This window comes from Psammomys obesus, unplaced genomic scaffold, assembly GCF_907164565.1.
Source record: "Psammomys obesus unplaced genomic scaffold, mPsaObe1.curated_primary_1811, whole genome shotgun sequence".
NCBI lineage: Eukaryota > Metazoa > Chordata > Mammalia > Rodentia > Muridae > Psammomys > Psammomys obesus.
Window position 1 is genome coordinate 343,182 of NW_026586816.1, and position 18,207 is coordinate 361,388.

Sequence of the window (18,207 nt, forward strand, 5' to 3'; positions counted from 1 at the left end):
AAAAAAAAAAAAAAAAAAAAAAAAAAAAAAAAAAAAAAAAAAAAACAGGATCTTTTCAGGTCCTGTGGCAGGTTTGTGTGGCTCCCATGCCACCTGGTGGAAATCCTGCAGTCACTCTGCACAAGTCCATGTGGCAAAAGAGAGAAGCTGAGTTCTCACAGAAAGTTCCAGCTGGGAGTCATTCTCTTTTGAGGCTTTCCTGTGTGTCCACAGAACACTGCGGTTTGACACCTAGAGAATGGTCTCTGGCAAAGATTTATTCCAGCAGACATGGTCACCAGGATGACACTCCAGGAGCCAAATTGAGGCTGCATGCTTTCCCTGCTTCTTGGAAAGCATTGGTGAAGCATTTTATGAGGCAGAGAGACAGCTCCTGTGACCCTGTCGTGCTGGCAAGTGTCCAAAAACCAGCTTTCTTGGGAAAACAGTCCCATAGCATGTGCTAGTGATTGCCATGTAAAGCTCGCCTCTGTGGCCGATTTCAAACCTTCAGTAAGACTCCCTAAGCAAGGTGTTGAAAGCTAAGTACGCAATCAGTGGCGTGCACGGAAACTTAGGCAAACTTGCCCTGCTGCCGCAGGCAGTCCCTCGAAAAAGCCTGTGCCCTTCAACTTCCCCTGAGAACATCTTTAAAATTAACTAAGTTTTTTTCTTTCCTTTGTGAAAAGAAAAAAATGTCAGTCATGACATACTTTCTATTTAATATCCTGGAAGTGAAGGAAAGCAACTGCATGCCTCTTTTTACTCCAGTCATGTCAACTCCTTTTTCTGGCCACACCTCCCTTTGGCTTTCGGATGACAATGGAGGTGTTGAGTGTGGTTTTACACTTCTCCCCTCACACCTGCTCTCCATCCTGCTGATATAAAGAAAGGCTTCATTTACCTTCCAAGGTGGTGGACTTTAATCCATTCTTTTGCTAGTGGAATCTAAGGTTGGATGTGCTGCACTTTGGGGTGCAGGTTCAAAGGCAGAGAGCACACTGACACAGTTCCCTTGGGTGGCCCTTTCACTTTGGTCAAGTAGCTCATCCTTGCTGAGAGGCACGAGTCCATGAAGCTGGAACCTTCACCAGGCCTGGTGCCCTTTCTGCAGGTTCAAGACTTCCTTGCAATTCCACAAAAGCATCTCCATTTGCACCAGTGGGGAGCGCTGCTCCAACCTCATGCAAGACAGTAGAGGAGACCCAAATCTCCTCTCCAGGCTTTACGATGTCTCCTAGCCTTCCAGTGCCACTAACCTGCCCCTGCCCAACTGCCCTCTGTGCCTGCTTGTCCTCCAGGACCCAGGGAATATGAAAGACAGCACCCATCATGGGCACTATACGTACAAGGATGCTAACTGAGGTGTGGTTGGTATATTAATTACTCTCTCATTGCTGAGATCAAAAATCTAAGAATCAGCTCAAAGATGGAAGAGAGTTTGTTGTTGTTTGTTTCTTTGTTTGTTTTACAGTTGAAGAGATTACATTCCTAGCAGGAAAGGCACAAGGAAGAAGCAAGAGGAAGTTGGCGGTAGATTGCATCTGCAGTCAGGAAGCAGACAGACATAATGTGGTATTCAGCTCCTCTTCTGTTTATATTCAGTCTGGGATCCCAGCCTATGGAATGTGTCTCCTACAGTTATGAGGGGCAGGTCTCCCCACTTCTATTAACCCAACGTACAGACAAACTCAGTTCTGGATCCTGTCAAGTTAACGACCAGTACTAAGCATCACACAGACAGGAGGTCCGTGGGCTGCAGAGCTGCCCCTGTGAAAGGCAACAAGACACCACAGAGAGAAAGATTTTCCTATGCCTCTGCAGAGCCCGAGCTGAGTGCAAACCCAATAATGGCTTTTCCAGCTGTATAAAATTCCCAGCTCCAGAAGCTCTCTGGAAGTCAGAGCTGTAACCTTGAATAGTGACCTGAGGTCATGCACATGGGCTTCTGCTCAGTCACAGCGGGGGTGGAGAGACCACAGTGTACAAATAACAGGAGGAGGGCAACTAGGTAAGAGACTGGACACAAAAGAGATAAGAGACACCCGGAGGACAGAGAGCTGGGTAGCAGAACCCTCAGTCTTTTCTCGCCTTCACAGGGCTGCACCCTAAGACATGGCATGCTGTGTCTCCCCAAATAAAAAAAGGACAAGAGTGGGGGAGTGGGCTAAGGGGAGGCTGAAAAACATCCCCGAAGACAGACAGAGGATGCAGTAAGAGAAGGGACCACTTTTACATCTCTAGGTAAGCAAGAGTTCTGTCTGATCCACTACTCTGCTACCCTAAAGGAGACACACACACACACACACACACACACACACACACACACACACACACACCGGAGGGGCCACAAGAAGCCACAGCTGCACACAGCAAAGCTAACTCTTAAGCAGCTCCTAGAGGCTGCAGAAGCAGGAAGAACACAAAACAGAACAAGGAAGCTCTCCACTGCAGGCTTCTCAAGCAGGAGCAGAGCCTATGCCCCTCCCCTTGGAGAACTGAGTCCCTCTTCTTTCCCATGGTTGAAGCCTTTCCATCTGCTGCAAACTGGCCGTTCCCCATCCCCCTGCTGCTCTTGCATAGCAGAAGGGTGCTCACCAAGTGGAGACCCAGCTGAAAGAGAGGTGTTTGCTTCTGTGTGCTCTTTGAATTGAACCTTGGTCAGGCTTGCCCCACAGAAACCTCAAAGGTCTCCATCAAAGAGGTTTCCTGAGACATAAATAAACCTTCTTAGCAGTCCAAAGATCCTTCCATCTAAAGTATAAAGTTCTGAGACGCTTAGTGAGCCCAAAAGAATAACAAGGAAATACACTAGTCATCTATAAGAAGATTTAAAACATCTTCCAGCTTCAATGTAAGAAGCCATGTTCTTAAGGAAAGGCTTAAAATCCATGTATTCAAAACTAGAGACATGGCTCAGAGATTAGGGTTGCATACTGCTCTTGCAGAAAAACAAGTTTCACTTCCCAGAATCCATGTGGTAGCTCACAACTAATATAACTCCAGGCGATCCAGGGAACTAACATAAGTTCCAGGGGATCCAATGCCCTCTTGTGACTTACATGGTCTCATGCACAGATGGTATAGAGACATATTCTCTCTCTCTCATCTCTCTCTCTCTCTCTTTCACACACACATAGCACACACACAGCACACTCAGTAGGGGAGAAGATAATTTCACTTTGCAGATGAAAAAACTGAGTCAGAAGGGTGATGTGTCCAGGAGAGAACATAACTGGGGGGAAGGGAGAGTACAGAGCAGGCCCACTGAGGACCTGGCGGAAGATTACCTGTCCAAACCCCTCCAAAGTTTGTCTGCTCCTCAACTCAAGCCTTCCCAGAACCTTTTCAACTGATGTCCAAGGAATTCCTGTTTCCTATCATTTCAACCCAAAGAAAGCAGCCCCTTTGTCACTTAGGGCCAAGGACAGGGATAGGTTCTTAAGGAGGTGGCTCCAGCTGAAAGTTCTCCCATCTCCACCCTGACTTCAGTATGTGGCATAAGCCATCCCTGGCACCTGGATAAGGGGAGTTCCCCCACCACAGTCCAGACCCCATTCTTCACTTTCCTGTGTTTCTCTACAGTAACGCCCAATGCCCAGCCCAGCATGCCAGGAGGAGACCCTCCCCTAGATGCTTGCTGAGGGCTTGGAGGCAGGCAGAGTCAGGGTCCTAATGGCCCCACTGCAACTGTGGGCCTGGGAGCGTGTCCCACCCCACTACAAAGGCACAGATTAGAACCACAAACATCAGCACCATGAAAACCATGGCTGAGGGCCCTGCTTCCTGCACTGTTTTAAAATGCTAGTTAGTACCCCTCCCTGCCCCACATCTAGCACTGAAGAGCACTGGTGTCATCCCTTCTATTACAGATTAAGCCAGAACTGGGCCCTTATGCCACAAGGTAGGCCATGAAAGCAGAGGGGAAGGCTATGAAAGAAGGAAAGGGACCAATAAAATGAAAGAAAGAGAAGGAAGGGGGTGGAAGAGGGACACAGGGGAGGGTGATGGTAGGTACCAATGAATATGGCCAAAGTATAGTGATATGCATATAAGAAAATGGCATAATGAAACTCACTGTTTTGTACACTGTAAAGAAAAACAGATCTTAGGGCTTGTCATTTGGACTCTCATTCAGTCCGACCTCTGCAGGTCTAGAGCCTAAGAGAAGAAATGTATTGGTTCAGACCTGGTGACTTTCTCCTGAGGTGATGTTTGTGGGCCACAGAGCATCAGTCATTTCCCTGACTTATGCTCTCCCCAGCCTAGAAATCTGGGATAAAACCCTCAAGCATAGCATGGGGAGCCCTGCCAGCCTGGCAAGCAGAATCCCAAAGCCTCATCAGTCCTGCTACCAATGCACTGTGGCTTCTTCTCGTGAAATCTTTTTCCTGGGTCTCTGCAATGCCCACCTGAGGTGTGCAGGGCTGTCATATAAGAGGCTCCCATGGGGTGAGAAGGGGCGCTGCCCAGGTGCCATCTGGCCTCCTGCCTCAGGAAAGACCAGATTATCTTGCCCTGCATGGTACCTTCCCCCAACCACTGTCCACAAGTGTAAGACGAACTCAGCCTGTTTCCCTATGGTCACACAGCCTGCTTGCTTGGGGTTGGGGGTGGACACAAAACATCCAAGCTGAACTCAACCCCAGCTGCCCTCTGGCAGAGTGTGCCAGGGAACTGGCTCCATTTGCCTCACTACTCACAACTCTGAGTTTATTGTGGGGATCAGGAACCAAGGGGAAAGAGGGTCAGTGACGCCTGGGAATCAGACTCTGGAGACCAGACACAAAGATGCAGATCTAACTTTAAATGACTGAAAGGCCAATCAGACCATCCCATGCTAACCTCAAGCACCAGTAACAATCAGGTTGGTGCGACTATACGGCAATATGGGAGATGCAGGGGGTGGGCAGGCCACCTTAGGAGACTTCCGTAAAGAAGGGGAAAGCAGTCACAGTCCCAGCCTCAGATCCGTTTTGAGGCTTCACTAGTGTGCTAGGAGTCCCTGGTAGATCAATGCTGTGTGCACTGAATCTGTATCTTTCCTGGGGCCGTCAGAGTCACTGACACTTTACTCGCTATTCCCTATAGGGCCTCCAAAAGGCTTACCTCGACATTCCCCACAGTTTATGGCCGTATACAAAAGAGCATGTGAAGTGGGCTATATGCCCAGGGCGTAAAATATATGCTCCTAGGACAGAGGTGTTCTTCAAGGCTGAACCCCAAATTACTGGGTAAAGAAGCTGTTAGTTCACCCAACCAAATTCCTCAGAAATGTACTTGTTGAGAGAGCTTAGTAGACCGGGTGGTGAGAGGCTTTGGCACCTGAGGAAGGAAACACATTGGTGTCCATCCCTGATAAGCTAATAATACCCAGACCATATGCTGACATGGCTCCTTCTGATGGGCTTCATTCCCGGATCCATCAAGCCCCAGAAACATCTGCTGACATGGCCCTTAGCACTGATGTGGGTTCACAGCACTGAACTTGCTGATGCAGGGTCAAGCTGTGGCCCCCCACCGACACCAGCCGTTTACTCACAAAGAAACAGCTTCATCTCTCTGAGTCTGTCTTCATATGTGTAAGAATTGATGAAAAAACTGTATCAGAAAAAAAACTGATCAGCAGTCCTTGGGGAGCTACATAAAAGAACTGATAATCCATAGTATCTTAAAATACAGGTTTGGGTTACACAGCATTTGCATTGGAATCAGCAAATGGATTCACTGCAGATAAATTTCGTATCAAAAGAGAAAGTTAAGCACATACTCTAGTTGATCCTGGGCATGTTGGAGGGCTTGGGAGGAGAGCACGGGACAGGTTTGCGTGTGACTGTGACATATCCCCCAGAGACTTGGTGTTTCAACACTTGTTTCCCAGCAACTGGTATTGTTTAGAAACATAGGAAGGGGGAATCTTGCTGGAGGAAGTTCTTCTTGCTGGGGCAGGTCCTAGGGGTTATAGTCTGGCCCTACTTCCTTCCTGAACTCTCTCTGCCTCCTGACTGCCTCACAATGTGACCCCAGAACAGCCACAGCTACTCCTTCACCAGCACGACAGACTGTGTGCCCTCAAACTATGAAACAAAAGCAAACCCTTCCCCCCCCCTATTTTCTTCCTGTCAGATATTTGGTGGTGATGATGAAAAGAAGTAGCTACTACAGTACTGACATCTGTCACTCACTTTGCAATGCACTGGAAAATAGGATGGATACACAGACAAGGGAGAGAGATATGACACCACAAAACAAGTTTAGGTGGTCAGTAGATGGCTGCACTATTTCAAGTTTCTCATAAGAAAATGTTAAAAATAACAATTATCGTTCTTATCTAATAAAATCGTAGTCTTTGATTCTGTCGTGGTGTTTTGAACAATACTCACTGGTCAGCTGTTGATCACGACCACTGCTACCTATCATTGGTATTTTGCCGTTTAATGCATGTGCACAGCTCAGCCTCCTCGGCCAACCCTGTTAAGTCATTTTCACTTCATTATAGAGAGAAGGAAGTGGCGCCCTGGGAGACCACACAGCTCTGCCAAGCCATCAGCCAGGAGCCTATTCTGAACTAATGAGGACCAGAGGAAAAAAACAGGGCCAAGGCCACTGGTGCCAGCCTGGGAGACTCTCTGCACAGGTCACCTGAGACTCCATGCAGACATCTGTTTACATGCAGATGTCCAGGCCACCTGTAAGCTTTCTTGAACCAAAACAAAAACAAAAACATACATACCCCTCACCATCACCATGTAACAACTATAATTCCTCAGGGTTCTGTCTGGTTTTCTTTGCAGTGCTGGGTATTGAATTTAGGGCCCAGTGCTCTACCCCATAGCTGCATCTGCCCTAGTGTTTTCTTTGTGTATGGTTTTAGGGTGAGTTGCTTGCTTGTGCATGTTTGCTGAGACAGAGGCTTTCCAGGTAACATGTGACGGCCTCACACTTGCCATCTTCCAGCTTCCTATCCCATGTGTTGTGATTACAGGTATGCACCACCATGCCTGGCCAAACTGAGTTTCTTTAAATGCTCAGGGGTATACTGTAGCTCAGTGGCAGGGCACTTACTTGCCTGGCATAACCAAATGTCCTTAATTTGACCTCTAGCAGAATTTAAAAAAAAAAAAAAAGTCTGAGTCCGAGTCTGAGTCCGGAGCTTGACCTTTGAGTCTACAGGGCTTGTGACTGTCCTGAGGCACCCTGAGTGCCACCCCAGGGGTACCTGGAAGGAAATCATTTTATTTCAGAGGTAATATGTAAGTATATGTGCCTGTCTGTCTGTCTGTCTATTGGCATGACAACCAGCAGAAAGTCAAATACCTAAAATGGCCAGGGAAAGGACTAACTAGAGCCCTTCACATATTTGCTTCAGTTACAGAGTATATGTAACACTTTGCCCCAGCAGTGGACACAGCCATGTGGTGCTAAGCCATCAGAAACCAACCAAAGCACCTTGAACTAATTCTGCATGTTTATAGAGGGGCAGCTTAGCAAATACTTCACTTGTACTCAGAATGTGTCTTGCCAGGAGCTACTTCATTTCCATCAACCTCAAGTCTCTCTTGACTTTAATGAGCTGGCTGCAGTCCTCAGCATTCCATGCAGTTTACCTTTAACCCTCAACCACACATTTCAGCTGCTCAGACTGCCAAATACCACTGCATCCGGCCACAGGACGTCCCTCGTGGCCTGCCTCCCAACAGCTCTAAGCATACCTGGAATGGGGAAGGAGAAAAACACCAGTCTTTCTGGCAGCATCAGGGCAGGACCTGAGCTATCTAGTTAGTGCCTGTGCCCTGCTGCACATGGTATTTATCTTTTAATGAATGACAGTGCCCAAGAAGCTGCCCTTTTCAGAAGGATATACATTGACATGCAAATAGAGGTGGACCCTTAGAAGCAGCTGAACTCTCCAATTTACATGAGCAGCACTCCCCAAGTTCCCAGTACAGAAACCATTTAGGAATCTCCTCACCCAGTCTGGTTCATTCCAAGCTCCTGGCAGTAAGATGCTGTTGGTCTGTGGGCCACATGGAGGCTAAAGCCAGGAACCAGAAAAAAAGAAACCAACACAATCCCTGAGCTCAGCTCAGCAAGGGAGAGAGGTGGCAAAGTATGTCACAGCCCTCTAGCTATGAAGGCTACAATATGCTGAGGTCTAGTGGGATGAGTAGATAAAGGGATGCATGGGCCAGTAATACTACCAGGTGCTGCTGGAGGTTAAAAATGTCACCTTGGAACTAGACAGTTGGCTCAGTAGTTAAGGGCAGGTACTGTTCTTACAGAAAAGTCCAGTTCCTAGCATCCATATCAGGTGGTCCACAACCACCTCTACCTCCACCTCTAGGGCAACCAATGCCCTCTTCTGGATTCTGTGGGGACCTGCACCCTCAGGCACACACACACACACACACACACACACACACACACACAAGCATAACTTAATGATAATTAAAATACCTGTGTGTGTGTGTGTGTGTGTGTGTGTGTGTGTGTGTGTGTGTGTGTTTAAGTCACCTTGCTTTCTATAAAAGGCAGCCTGAGCACGGTATACCAGGATTGAATTTGGTCTGGAATAATACTAGAATTCCAGAAGCAAGTGGGAAAGGAGTATTCAATTGCCCCCCAAGTTACCTGAGTGTCCACAAGTAATTGCTACTCTCAGAGCCCTGGCCTGAGGAGACATCAATGAAGAGGCAATCACCTCCCTACTGTACCACAGCATCTATGAGCAAAACAATCCAGAGGCAGAGTGTTGGGTAGACAGTTATCCAAGGACCCCCCTAAATCACCGTCACAGCCTATGGCCATACTTCTCTGAATGCTCCCTACTTCGTACTTCATCACACACTTGGTACTCTATGCCCAGATAGTGCATAAGTTCCACTTATGAACTCAAGGAACAATATCAGCCTTAAAAAAAAAAAAAAAACAACTTTGTAAAACTTGCGTTAACTATCATGTCACCCACCACCCCCATCATAAGATATACAGAGAAAGGCCAAGTAGCTGGCATTGATGACAGTAGTTTCCTGCTTCCTGTTTAGACCATTACAGGATAACAACAGAGGACAGGGTGGTGCTAGGGACCCTGGAGCTAAGCTGAGTCAAATTAAGAGCCGACATTATGTGACCTTGGGCAGACCACTTAATCTCTGTACTGGTGGTGAGTGCTGCAAGGTCATGCCGCCCACATTCAGGCTCTGGCAGCTCTTAGCTCCTGTAAATGAATGTTCTTTGTCTTATTTGGGTAACTTCAGCTCTGGTGAACTGATATTCTGTATGCCCTGATACGCGCCACAGCCTGCCTTGTCCACCTCTCCTTGTCTTGGGATAACAGAACATCCCCAAAGCTGAAACATCTCCCAGTGCTTAGATAATTCTATGTCCTGACCCAGGCAGCAGCAGATTTGGCAGAATTGGGCCAATGCCTCTCGGGTCCCCAACATCGTTACAGGAATCTTCACACATCGGGAATCACCAAGCAAACACAGGGCCAGAGTCCTTCCAGACTAGGAACCCTTTATGCAAATGGTCACAGCAGGGGTTGTGTACCTTCCCCAAACCCAAACTACGGAAACATCCAGATCCCCCTTTGGGTGTGGAGAGCCCCAGGTGACACACAGTACCTGTAAGTGATCCTCACTTCAGTCCCAGGCTCGTCTCTCTCCCAAATCAGAGCTATGGACTCGGGGGACTTCTGCACATGTTGGTCCAGGCAGTTGACTGTGCAAAGAAAAGTTAACAGGTGTCATTCTGGATTCCCACAGAGCAGGATCTCCTCCCTGTCAGGAAAGGGTGCAGAGAACAGACACAATCACTGTATAAACGTGATATGTCTGCCATGTGACCTTCTTCACAGACTCTGACGTAGTCACACCATTCCAATGGTTCCTAATTGGCTGCATGTGGGCGTCACCACCCAAGCTTAATAGGCACTAAGCTGGACATGCCTTTCAAGAAAAGTTCTGCCCCCCTCCCCTCTGTTGCCCAAGCTCAGCTCACATGACTTGCTAGGAAAAAACAAAAAACAAAAAACAAAAAACATGGTCAGTGGGCTGAGGATGAGTGGGCTCAGTTCTGCTGACATCCTGTTCATTGATCGTTAAGTTTAAAGGTGAGTTTAACTCAGGCCAGTTCATGCAGTGCCCCTTCTGCCTAAGCACATTCCCACCAGCAGCCTCCTATGGGGAGGAAATCTGAGGTGGACTGTGGCAGGTGTCACATAACATTTGTCCAATAGAACACTGGGGCTGAAGTTCCCAGACAAGACAACCCCCCTCACAGAAGCTAAAAGCAGCTTGGGATAGAAACAGTAACAGCCAAAGCATGGATGAGGACAGTACCCTTGAGGACCCACTGCCAGTATTTCTCACCCCTGATGTGAAAAGCAGAGACTGAGCAGTCTGACCAAGGTCACACAGTGACAGATCTGGATTTGACTCAGACTAGTTCCGAGTCCCTCACGCTGCCCCTCGTAATGTCCAAACAGGCAGCCAAGAGCTGCTCCATGCAGACGGAAGAAAGCTGAGCCTAACCTGTGGCAAAAGGGAGAGGAGACATGAAGGAGGGTGATTCTGAAGACAGATGAAACATAGAACTATGGGGAACAGTGAAGTACGCTGGCAAATGAGAAGAGGCAGATCCTACAGTGGACAGAAGAACAAGGCCGTTAGAGGAAGAAACTAGTGAGCAAGCTTCACAATTCTCAGCTGAATGTGCCACCAGGCTGAGTCTAGCTTACCAGCATGGAGCTTGTGTACGTGTGTGTGTGTGTGTGTGTGTGTGTGTGTGTGTGTGTGTGTGTGTGTGGTTTGTCCAAACACCAAGGGTTTTCATCCTAAAGTCATGGTTTTATAGTCAGCAAAGAGGTCATCCCTTGGCTCAAGGTCATGACCCCAGGTGCCTGCCTGTGGAGGTGACTCTGAGCTGGTCATGACAAGTTGGGAACAGTCACCTGAGAATCAGCGATACAGAAAGTCCTAAAGAAGAATCAGGACAGGACTGGTTAAGAGCAGGAAGTCTGGGCTTTTCTGGGCACGTGGGAGCTAGTGATAAATTCAAGTCCTTTACCGCCTAGATGAGTTCAGAAACTCATCTAGGAGATGTGTGCCCATATTCTCCCCAGAGAACCTCTGCTCTAACCCAACCTGACATTTGTCACCCTGAAGAGTGGACTGGGTCAAATGCAACAGAAAGCAGCCTTACAAGAGAACCTGGTGTCATGCTGCACCTGCCCAAACTTAGGTCAGAAGGGCTCAGACCCCACAGAATAACACTTGCTCCCACGACAACCAGGGCACCGGTCATCCTTGGACCCCAGAGAGTGACTGACCCTAAACCACACAGCCCAGAATAGTACCCTGCCTGTTTTATGCCAAGAAAGGAGGCAGTTGGAGACAGGGGATGAAGAAGGCGTGGCACAGGTAGAAAGCACCAGCGTACATCTCTTCCTGAGGCTGAGAGATGCTACAAATCTAGGCAGCTCAGAATAGATCCCTAAGTCCAGTCTCCCCCAGAAGTCTCCCACACAAAGGAGATGCTGCATCACTGGCTACCAAGGGCCCGAGAGACATTCCTCTCCCTGCTGGACAAACCACGTCCACAGAGCTACCCCTGCCCCAGGGCCTTTGCTCTGGTTTCCCCTGCCTGACACTGCTACAGATATCAGTGAATATTCCTCTCCTTGTACATGTTCCTGTCTATGAACCTCATGCTTTTCACACTTGAGTGGTATCGGAATCCCCAAAGAGCTTGTTAGCACATAGCAGTCTAGGCCCCATGAAGCACACCAGCCCCTGGCAAAGCCTGTGCATAAAACAAACAGTCCTACTGCAGCCTGTCTTCAGACCACACAGAGGTAGAGGCCTGTGTGTTTACAGGTACACCTACTCTATAGCTTCCAGATTCCATTGGGATCCCATTTCTTTCTCTTCCTGGTGGGGGCTGGGGTAATAAAGGTCTTTGCTAACCCTGTGTGACACCTGGCCATGCCTTGCTGGCTGGCAGCGTGGGGCTGCCTGAAAAATCCTCAAGTCTGGCTCCTGGCCAGTCACTCATTAGCTACAGACAATATCCTTGTCGTTTACTTCAAGTCTCAGCTTTTTAATCAACAGGGTGGTATAGCAACCTCTGACTCTGGATGAGTCTAAGAATTAGTTGCCCCTTAGTGTGTCATAAGATTGGGTCTGAGGATGTCACAATGTCCCCAAGGAACATGCCAACAGAATAATCCCATTTCTTAGAGCCACCACAGTATGAGGCCTGACAGAACCATGGCCCTAAAATTCCATGTTTGTGCACATATTACAGTTCCTTCTGCTGCCTCAGTTACAGGAAAAAGAGGGAGGGAGGAATGCAGAGAGAAAAGGAAAGAAGCAAGAGGAGAAATAGGAGAAATAGGGAGATGAGAGGAAGGAGGAATGAAGGAATACACGGAGGAAGAAACGCTCCCTGAATTTACAAAATCCCTACATTAAAAAAAAAAGTAACTCAATCCAAAGAACTGGGCAGTGAGACAAGAAAATTCCACCTTCAAGCATTTACAGGAAGAATTGGACCAGGGGCCAGCACAACTGACAGCATAGCTCAAACCCCACCTTCTATTGTAAGCCATCCAAGTCCCCAGCACACAGTGAGCTTCGGGCCTCCTACCTCTCAGTTGACCTACACCATGTAACATTTTCTTATTCTGCTCAGGAGTCCCCATTCTAGGGCACAATACTCCTTCCCCCACCATCTGGGTCACAAGGACCATCAGGCCGCTTCTCACAGGGACTGGTGAAGAGCCACAGTTCTTCCCCAGCCCTGGGGAAACCTGGAGCACATCGCCCCCGTACAGTCTTACTCGTTCACTGTGTTAAATAAAAATTACAGGAGACCATTGTTTTAGTCTAACCCTCTAGCACAGGCCAGACTAAAAGTTAAAATGAAGTCGTTCATGCTAAAGTTCACATCACCAAGCAGTCACTGTAGTATGCGGCCCAGCCCAGATCCTAACACAGCCGATGAGCAGTTAAGTTGACGCTTGTTAGTGAATCAGAGATTTTTAGTTTTACTAACACACACACAAGTTACTGACGTGTTATTATTTCCATTACAAAGATGATACACAATAATGAAGGAATTTTTACCCCCCCCCCAACCCTACAGGACTAGGAATGGAATGCAGGGTTCCCACATGCTAAGTACTCAACTACTAGGCCACACCCCCATTCCAAAAGTTCTGATTGGTTGTTTAAATATACCTCCGCTTACACCCAGCTCAAATTCAAGTGAACCCAGCACAGAAAGCTTCAATCGTCATAAAAAAGAAACTGGGGTTAATAAGTACATGAAGAATCACAATGGCTTTCTTTAAATAGCGAACTTCCCTGGCACATTGTGAGAACTTTCATTCCAAACGTTGTATTTGCCAACTTTCCAGAAGCAGCTGCTATTTAAAGCAAGTCATGCTTCTGACAACTGAGAAGAATCCTGATTCTTCCCGAAGCTCTGCCTCATGACATTGGAGCTACCTTTTCCTTTGGAGTTCCTTTAAGAACTTAGACAGCTTTGTCGGCCATCATCTCAGCCTCAGCCTGACCCTGAGTCACCACCGTCGAGGAAAGCGCATCAGCAACATGACTTCTATCTAGGCAGTGCTCCTAGAGCATCGAGGGTGTACTTGGCACTCCTCGGCAGAACGCCAACCTGGCCTGTGTGAGGCCCTGTGCTCCGAGACTCCCAATGTGGTGGAGGCGGGCGGGGGGAGCACAGGAAGTCTCTCGGTATTCAATGGTTAGTCTGAAATGTTTTATTTGAGTCTGGTGAGATGGTCAAACACCTTTAATCTTGGTAGGAGGCAGAGAAATAGGTGAATTACAGGCCAGCTTGATCTACAAACGAGAAGTTCTTGCTAGAATAAGAATAAAAATGCACACATTGAAATAAATCAGACTTGAGGTCTAGGGTTTAAAAAATAGAACTAAAATGTGTGTGGTGAAAGCAATACATACCCTGTAACCCCCTGGTTCTGGATTTGCAGTTTCCTGGCAACCTGAGTGTACATACCCAGAGCAAAATTAATTGTGGAGCCCTACAGGGAACAGAGTCAAATGATCAAGGCCAGAAAGAATCCCTTTTACAATGTGGCTTTCCAAAGACCCTACTGGGAAGTATTTTTCATAAGGCATTAGAGGCAAGTCAAGGAAGGGCCTGAAGACTGCACATCTCCCCAACCCCCATTCCCAGCCAAAGGGCTTCCAACATCACAGCTCACTGTCACAGCTTGGACGCTGTGTGTGTGGTTCCTTGAGATCCACTCAGGCACTCGCGCCCCCTTCAGCTCTTGCTTCCCACCCATCCCGAGTTATGGGCCTCAAACAATGGGGTCTGATGCGATGGCACAGTACCCAACAGCGCTTCTGAAGGAAAAACTCAAGGTCACTGCTTCCCCAAGTGTTTCACTAATAATTAACAGCAGCGGGTGGTTAGGGCCGCAGTGTTGTAAGGGCTGTGTCAAAGCCTTATCTCACCTAACCCCAACAAGACCCCAGCTGGGTTTGCCGAGAACAGCATCAGATAGGCAACGAGTGCAAACACGTACGCTCCCCACCTCAAACAGGCTGCTCAGGAGAAGTCTTAATTTCTGCAAGAGTGTCTTGACCCTTTGGACACACAACCCTCCATGAACCTAGGCACTGCAGTGTGAGAAGCCTTGTGTGGTTCTCAGGACAAGTTTCAGTTGAGCCTAGCCTGAAATGTCACTTACCACAACTGTTTGAGTCCATTCTCTGGCACTATGATTAAATAACAGAGGATGGCTGTCTTTACAAAGAAAAACAATTATTTAGCTCATAATATAGAAGTTCCGAGACTTGCACCTGTTGATGTTGTTTATGCTGAGAGAGTCTTAAGACAATGCAGATCATAAGGCATGAGATGTCCATTAACTCTTCTGGCCTCTCCCTCTCATAAAACATCAAGATCTGAACCTTTTATCTCAGTCATGATAACATCTCCTAATCCTAGTTACCTCCCTCATAATACCTGAGAAGGGAGCTTTATGGAAGAGTTTAGGGGATGAACCATGTTCTCACCACATCAGCTACTCAGGCCCCAAACAAGGAAATGAGAAACAGGCAGATGACTCCCACTTGAGACATCAAGGAAAGGAAAAAAGTTGACCCCATAGGCCCTGTCCAGAGTCCTGACCTAGGACCTCAGAGGGTAATAAAATGGTGGTTATCCTGCAGCACTGCTAAACTGAGAGTATGCGACAATGGAAACCACAACAGTGTTCCAGGACACACTGCTATCTTTAGTTTACATGGGAAACACGGGAAGCCCAGGGCAGTAAGAGTGAGAGCCGGGTGTAGCTCAGAAAACATGGAAGAAACCAGCAAACTGTGCTGGTCCAAGTACCTGCAGGGCCTTTATCAATCACAGCTGGAAAATGCCGGGGTATGGAATTTCTAAACCTAAGGGTGTAGAGCAGGCCCCAGAACTTGCATTTCTAAAAGTGAAGATTGCTGGCCCAGCAGCATTTGTCTGGACTTTTGAGAAGAATTAGTCTGGAGATCCCTGAAAGGATAATAGTGTCATGCTTTTTTTTTTTTTTTTTTTTGAACATACTGGCATTATCACACATGACAAACAGATCAGGCCCAAACAGCTCAACCACATCACAATTTTCTAGGTGGCTCCCAGAGCAGCTGCAGTCTGTCCCCATTTCACATTGTAACCTCTGGAGTTTGCAGACACTGGCAAAGGACAAAGATGAGCCAGGCCTTTGGAGAAACGGCTTTCCTGAAGGTCAGTTTGCTGAAGTTCAGCCTCTGGATCACACAGCTCTGAAGGTGGAAGAACATAGAGGCCAAAGAATTCCTTGACAACCACACCCAAGTCACAACGTAGGTCGATACCACTGCTTATCAGCTGCAAGCTTGGGCGTCCCAGCGGCCTTGGCTTCTTAGGCCTGAGAAGGTTTCTGGCCTCTTCCTTCGACAAACTGCTTTACTCACTTCAAAGTCACATTCCGTCAGTTCTGCATACCCAAGAACTTCTTACCCCAAGTTCAAGAAGCTGCTGACTCAAGTCTAAAGGCAACCCTTATCTAGTAAGAGACTCATTTGGATTAAACTTGCCAAGTAATATACAATGGGGTGGGGGAGAGGAATGCTGGTCCAAAGTTTCCTTAAAGTTTTGAGCTTGAAAAAGAAAATAAAAGAGACACTGTAATTTCTGAGTATAGTAAATCAGAATTGCTACAACTTATTGATCGCCTGTAAATCTGCACAGTGCTGGGTCTCCCAGCACTGTGCTGCCACAGCCGGCCTAACAGGTGAGTATCAGTTCCCCATTTTACAAACGGGGAGACTGAGATGCACCAAAGTTGAATAAGGGATAGTGAAACTGCAGACTCGGATTCCACCTCTAACGCTGGTTCCTGAGCAAAGCCTCACCTTGTCATGAGGACCTTCTGTTCCTTTCTTATGCCTCTCTGACCCACACAACTCTCACTTCCATCCCACTGGAAGGCAGAAGTCCGGAACCCCTGCTGTGCCCATAGGGGCTCGGCCTATCAGTCCAACCCCTCCTTCAGTTCTCACCGAGAGGACTTGTAGTGCTTGAGTGGGCAATGTTAGGTGCCTGCCTCCAACCTTCGCAGCACAGAATTCAGGTTCATCAGAAAACTGACAGCTAGAGTGACTGGTGTTTCTTTTGGAGAGCAAAGAGGAGGCTACATAGTCCAAGCTGCCTTGAGCTCAGCTCCTCTCGGCTCAGACTCTAGAGTGCTGGGGTAACTTGCCTTTGCTAAGGCAGATGTTTGTCTTTGAGGTGCAGTTCTGAGACCCAGAACTTCCTGCCCACGTGCCCCTAAGGGAGGAGATAACCAGTTTCCTCCCAGAGGCTGGCACTTTTTTCTTCCCGCACCCACTAGGGCTGTTTACACTGCAGGGCTTGTCCTCAGGGGAGCCGCTGGCGCTAGCACTGTAGCTGCTAGTGGCCACCTACACACTTTGCATTTATCCTACTGATCTGGGGGCCCCTGAGCAGAAAAGCCTGGACTCTTGGAGCTTGGGCTCTCTCCACTTAGGCCTATCCAGGGTCGGAAGCTTTGTGCCCACCGTACTGGGTATCCCCGAGACTAACGTCTGAGGACAGTGCCCCCAGAGTCTGCGCTGGCATAGGCCACTCTGACTTTCAACTAGTTATCCTTAGCTTCCCGCTTGAGACAACAACGCTGCAGATTTGGGCGCGCAGCTGCTGCTCCGCCGGCTGCAGTCTCTGGACCCAGTGGGCTACAGAACAGGGTGACGTGGCACAAGGATCAGAGTGGGCGGTGAAGCATTCTGGAGAAAAGGGCCAAGGCCTGAGGACAGCTGTTACCGACTGGGGCCTCCGCAGTCTCGGCGGGACTGCACTTGGCCCCCAGAAACCCACTCACCAGACACATTCAACTGGCCTCCCAGGAACCAGCCGATCTTGCCCGTCCTGAAGTCGCAGTCCCAGACAGTGTGGTAGGGGGTGTCCCAAACTAGTGTGTCACGGGCCAGCGGCCCCCAGAAGGCGGCGGGCTCCTGAGCCGCCTGAGCGCTCAACGCGGGGTACGAGCCTGGCTGCGCTGCGGCGGGAACGCTACCCAGCAGCCGGGTGGCGGTCGAGCAGGACAAACTCGGCGACCACCCCGACTGTCCCGAGCGCCCGTGCAGGCCACGCAGCAGTCTCCCCACACCGCTGCCGAGGCTGCGCGCCGCCATCTCGCTCGACGTCCCACGCGGGTGCAGGAGCCTGGGCGCCCCTAAGAGTCTTCACCGCCCCGCCCAGGCTCCGCCCTCGCGGCCACCACCCACTTCTCTCCAGTGGAAGCCGCTTCCTTGAGCCAGCCCGGGGTCCGACCTCTTCTCCCCGCCTGAAGAGAGGCGGGGGAAGGGGTATGCTTTACTGTGCGTCCAGTGCCAGGCTAGCCTGCGCTCGCGGCTTCAGGTTCCTAAGTTTCCGCGATCGCTCTTTACAAACCAGACAACTTTCCCTGCTCCGGACTGCAGCAAGTGTGTGGGTGGCCCAGCCGGGTTGGAAAAGCAGCTAAGGGGCCCTGAGAGCAAGTGTACAGATGGTGTGGATGAACCGTCAGCCGTTTCAGCATTCCAGAGACTGAAGTCAGATCTTTCCTCCCTCGGTGACCTTCTGAGCGTAAAGCCCTCTCTCAATGGTGCTGGCCTGTACAACCTCGTCCCTCACACACAA

At 48.8% G+C, this 18,207-nt stretch overlaps 1 protein-coding gene across 2 annotated transcripts in view; it reads right to left on the reverse strand.

The window, feature by feature from the left end:
* Window positions 1-17,734, reverse strand: part of Acss1 (acyl-CoA synthetase short chain family member 1) — a 49,719-nt gene extending 31,985 nt beyond the window's left edge. For both annotated transcript variants that reach the window (XM_055602594.1, XM_055602593.1), the window contains exons 1-2: window positions 17,408-17,734; window positions 9,606-9,702 (exon numbers count right to left, since the gene is read on the reverse strand). In XM_055602594.1, coding sequence (XP_055458569.1) covers window positions 9,606-9,702; window positions 17,408-17,720 — 410 coding nt within the window. In that variant the 5' untranslated portion in view covers window positions 17,721-17,734. The remainder of the gene's footprint in view (window positions 1-9,605; window positions 9,703-17,407) is intronic.
* Between the last annotated feature and the right edge of the window lie 473 nt (window positions 17,735-18,207).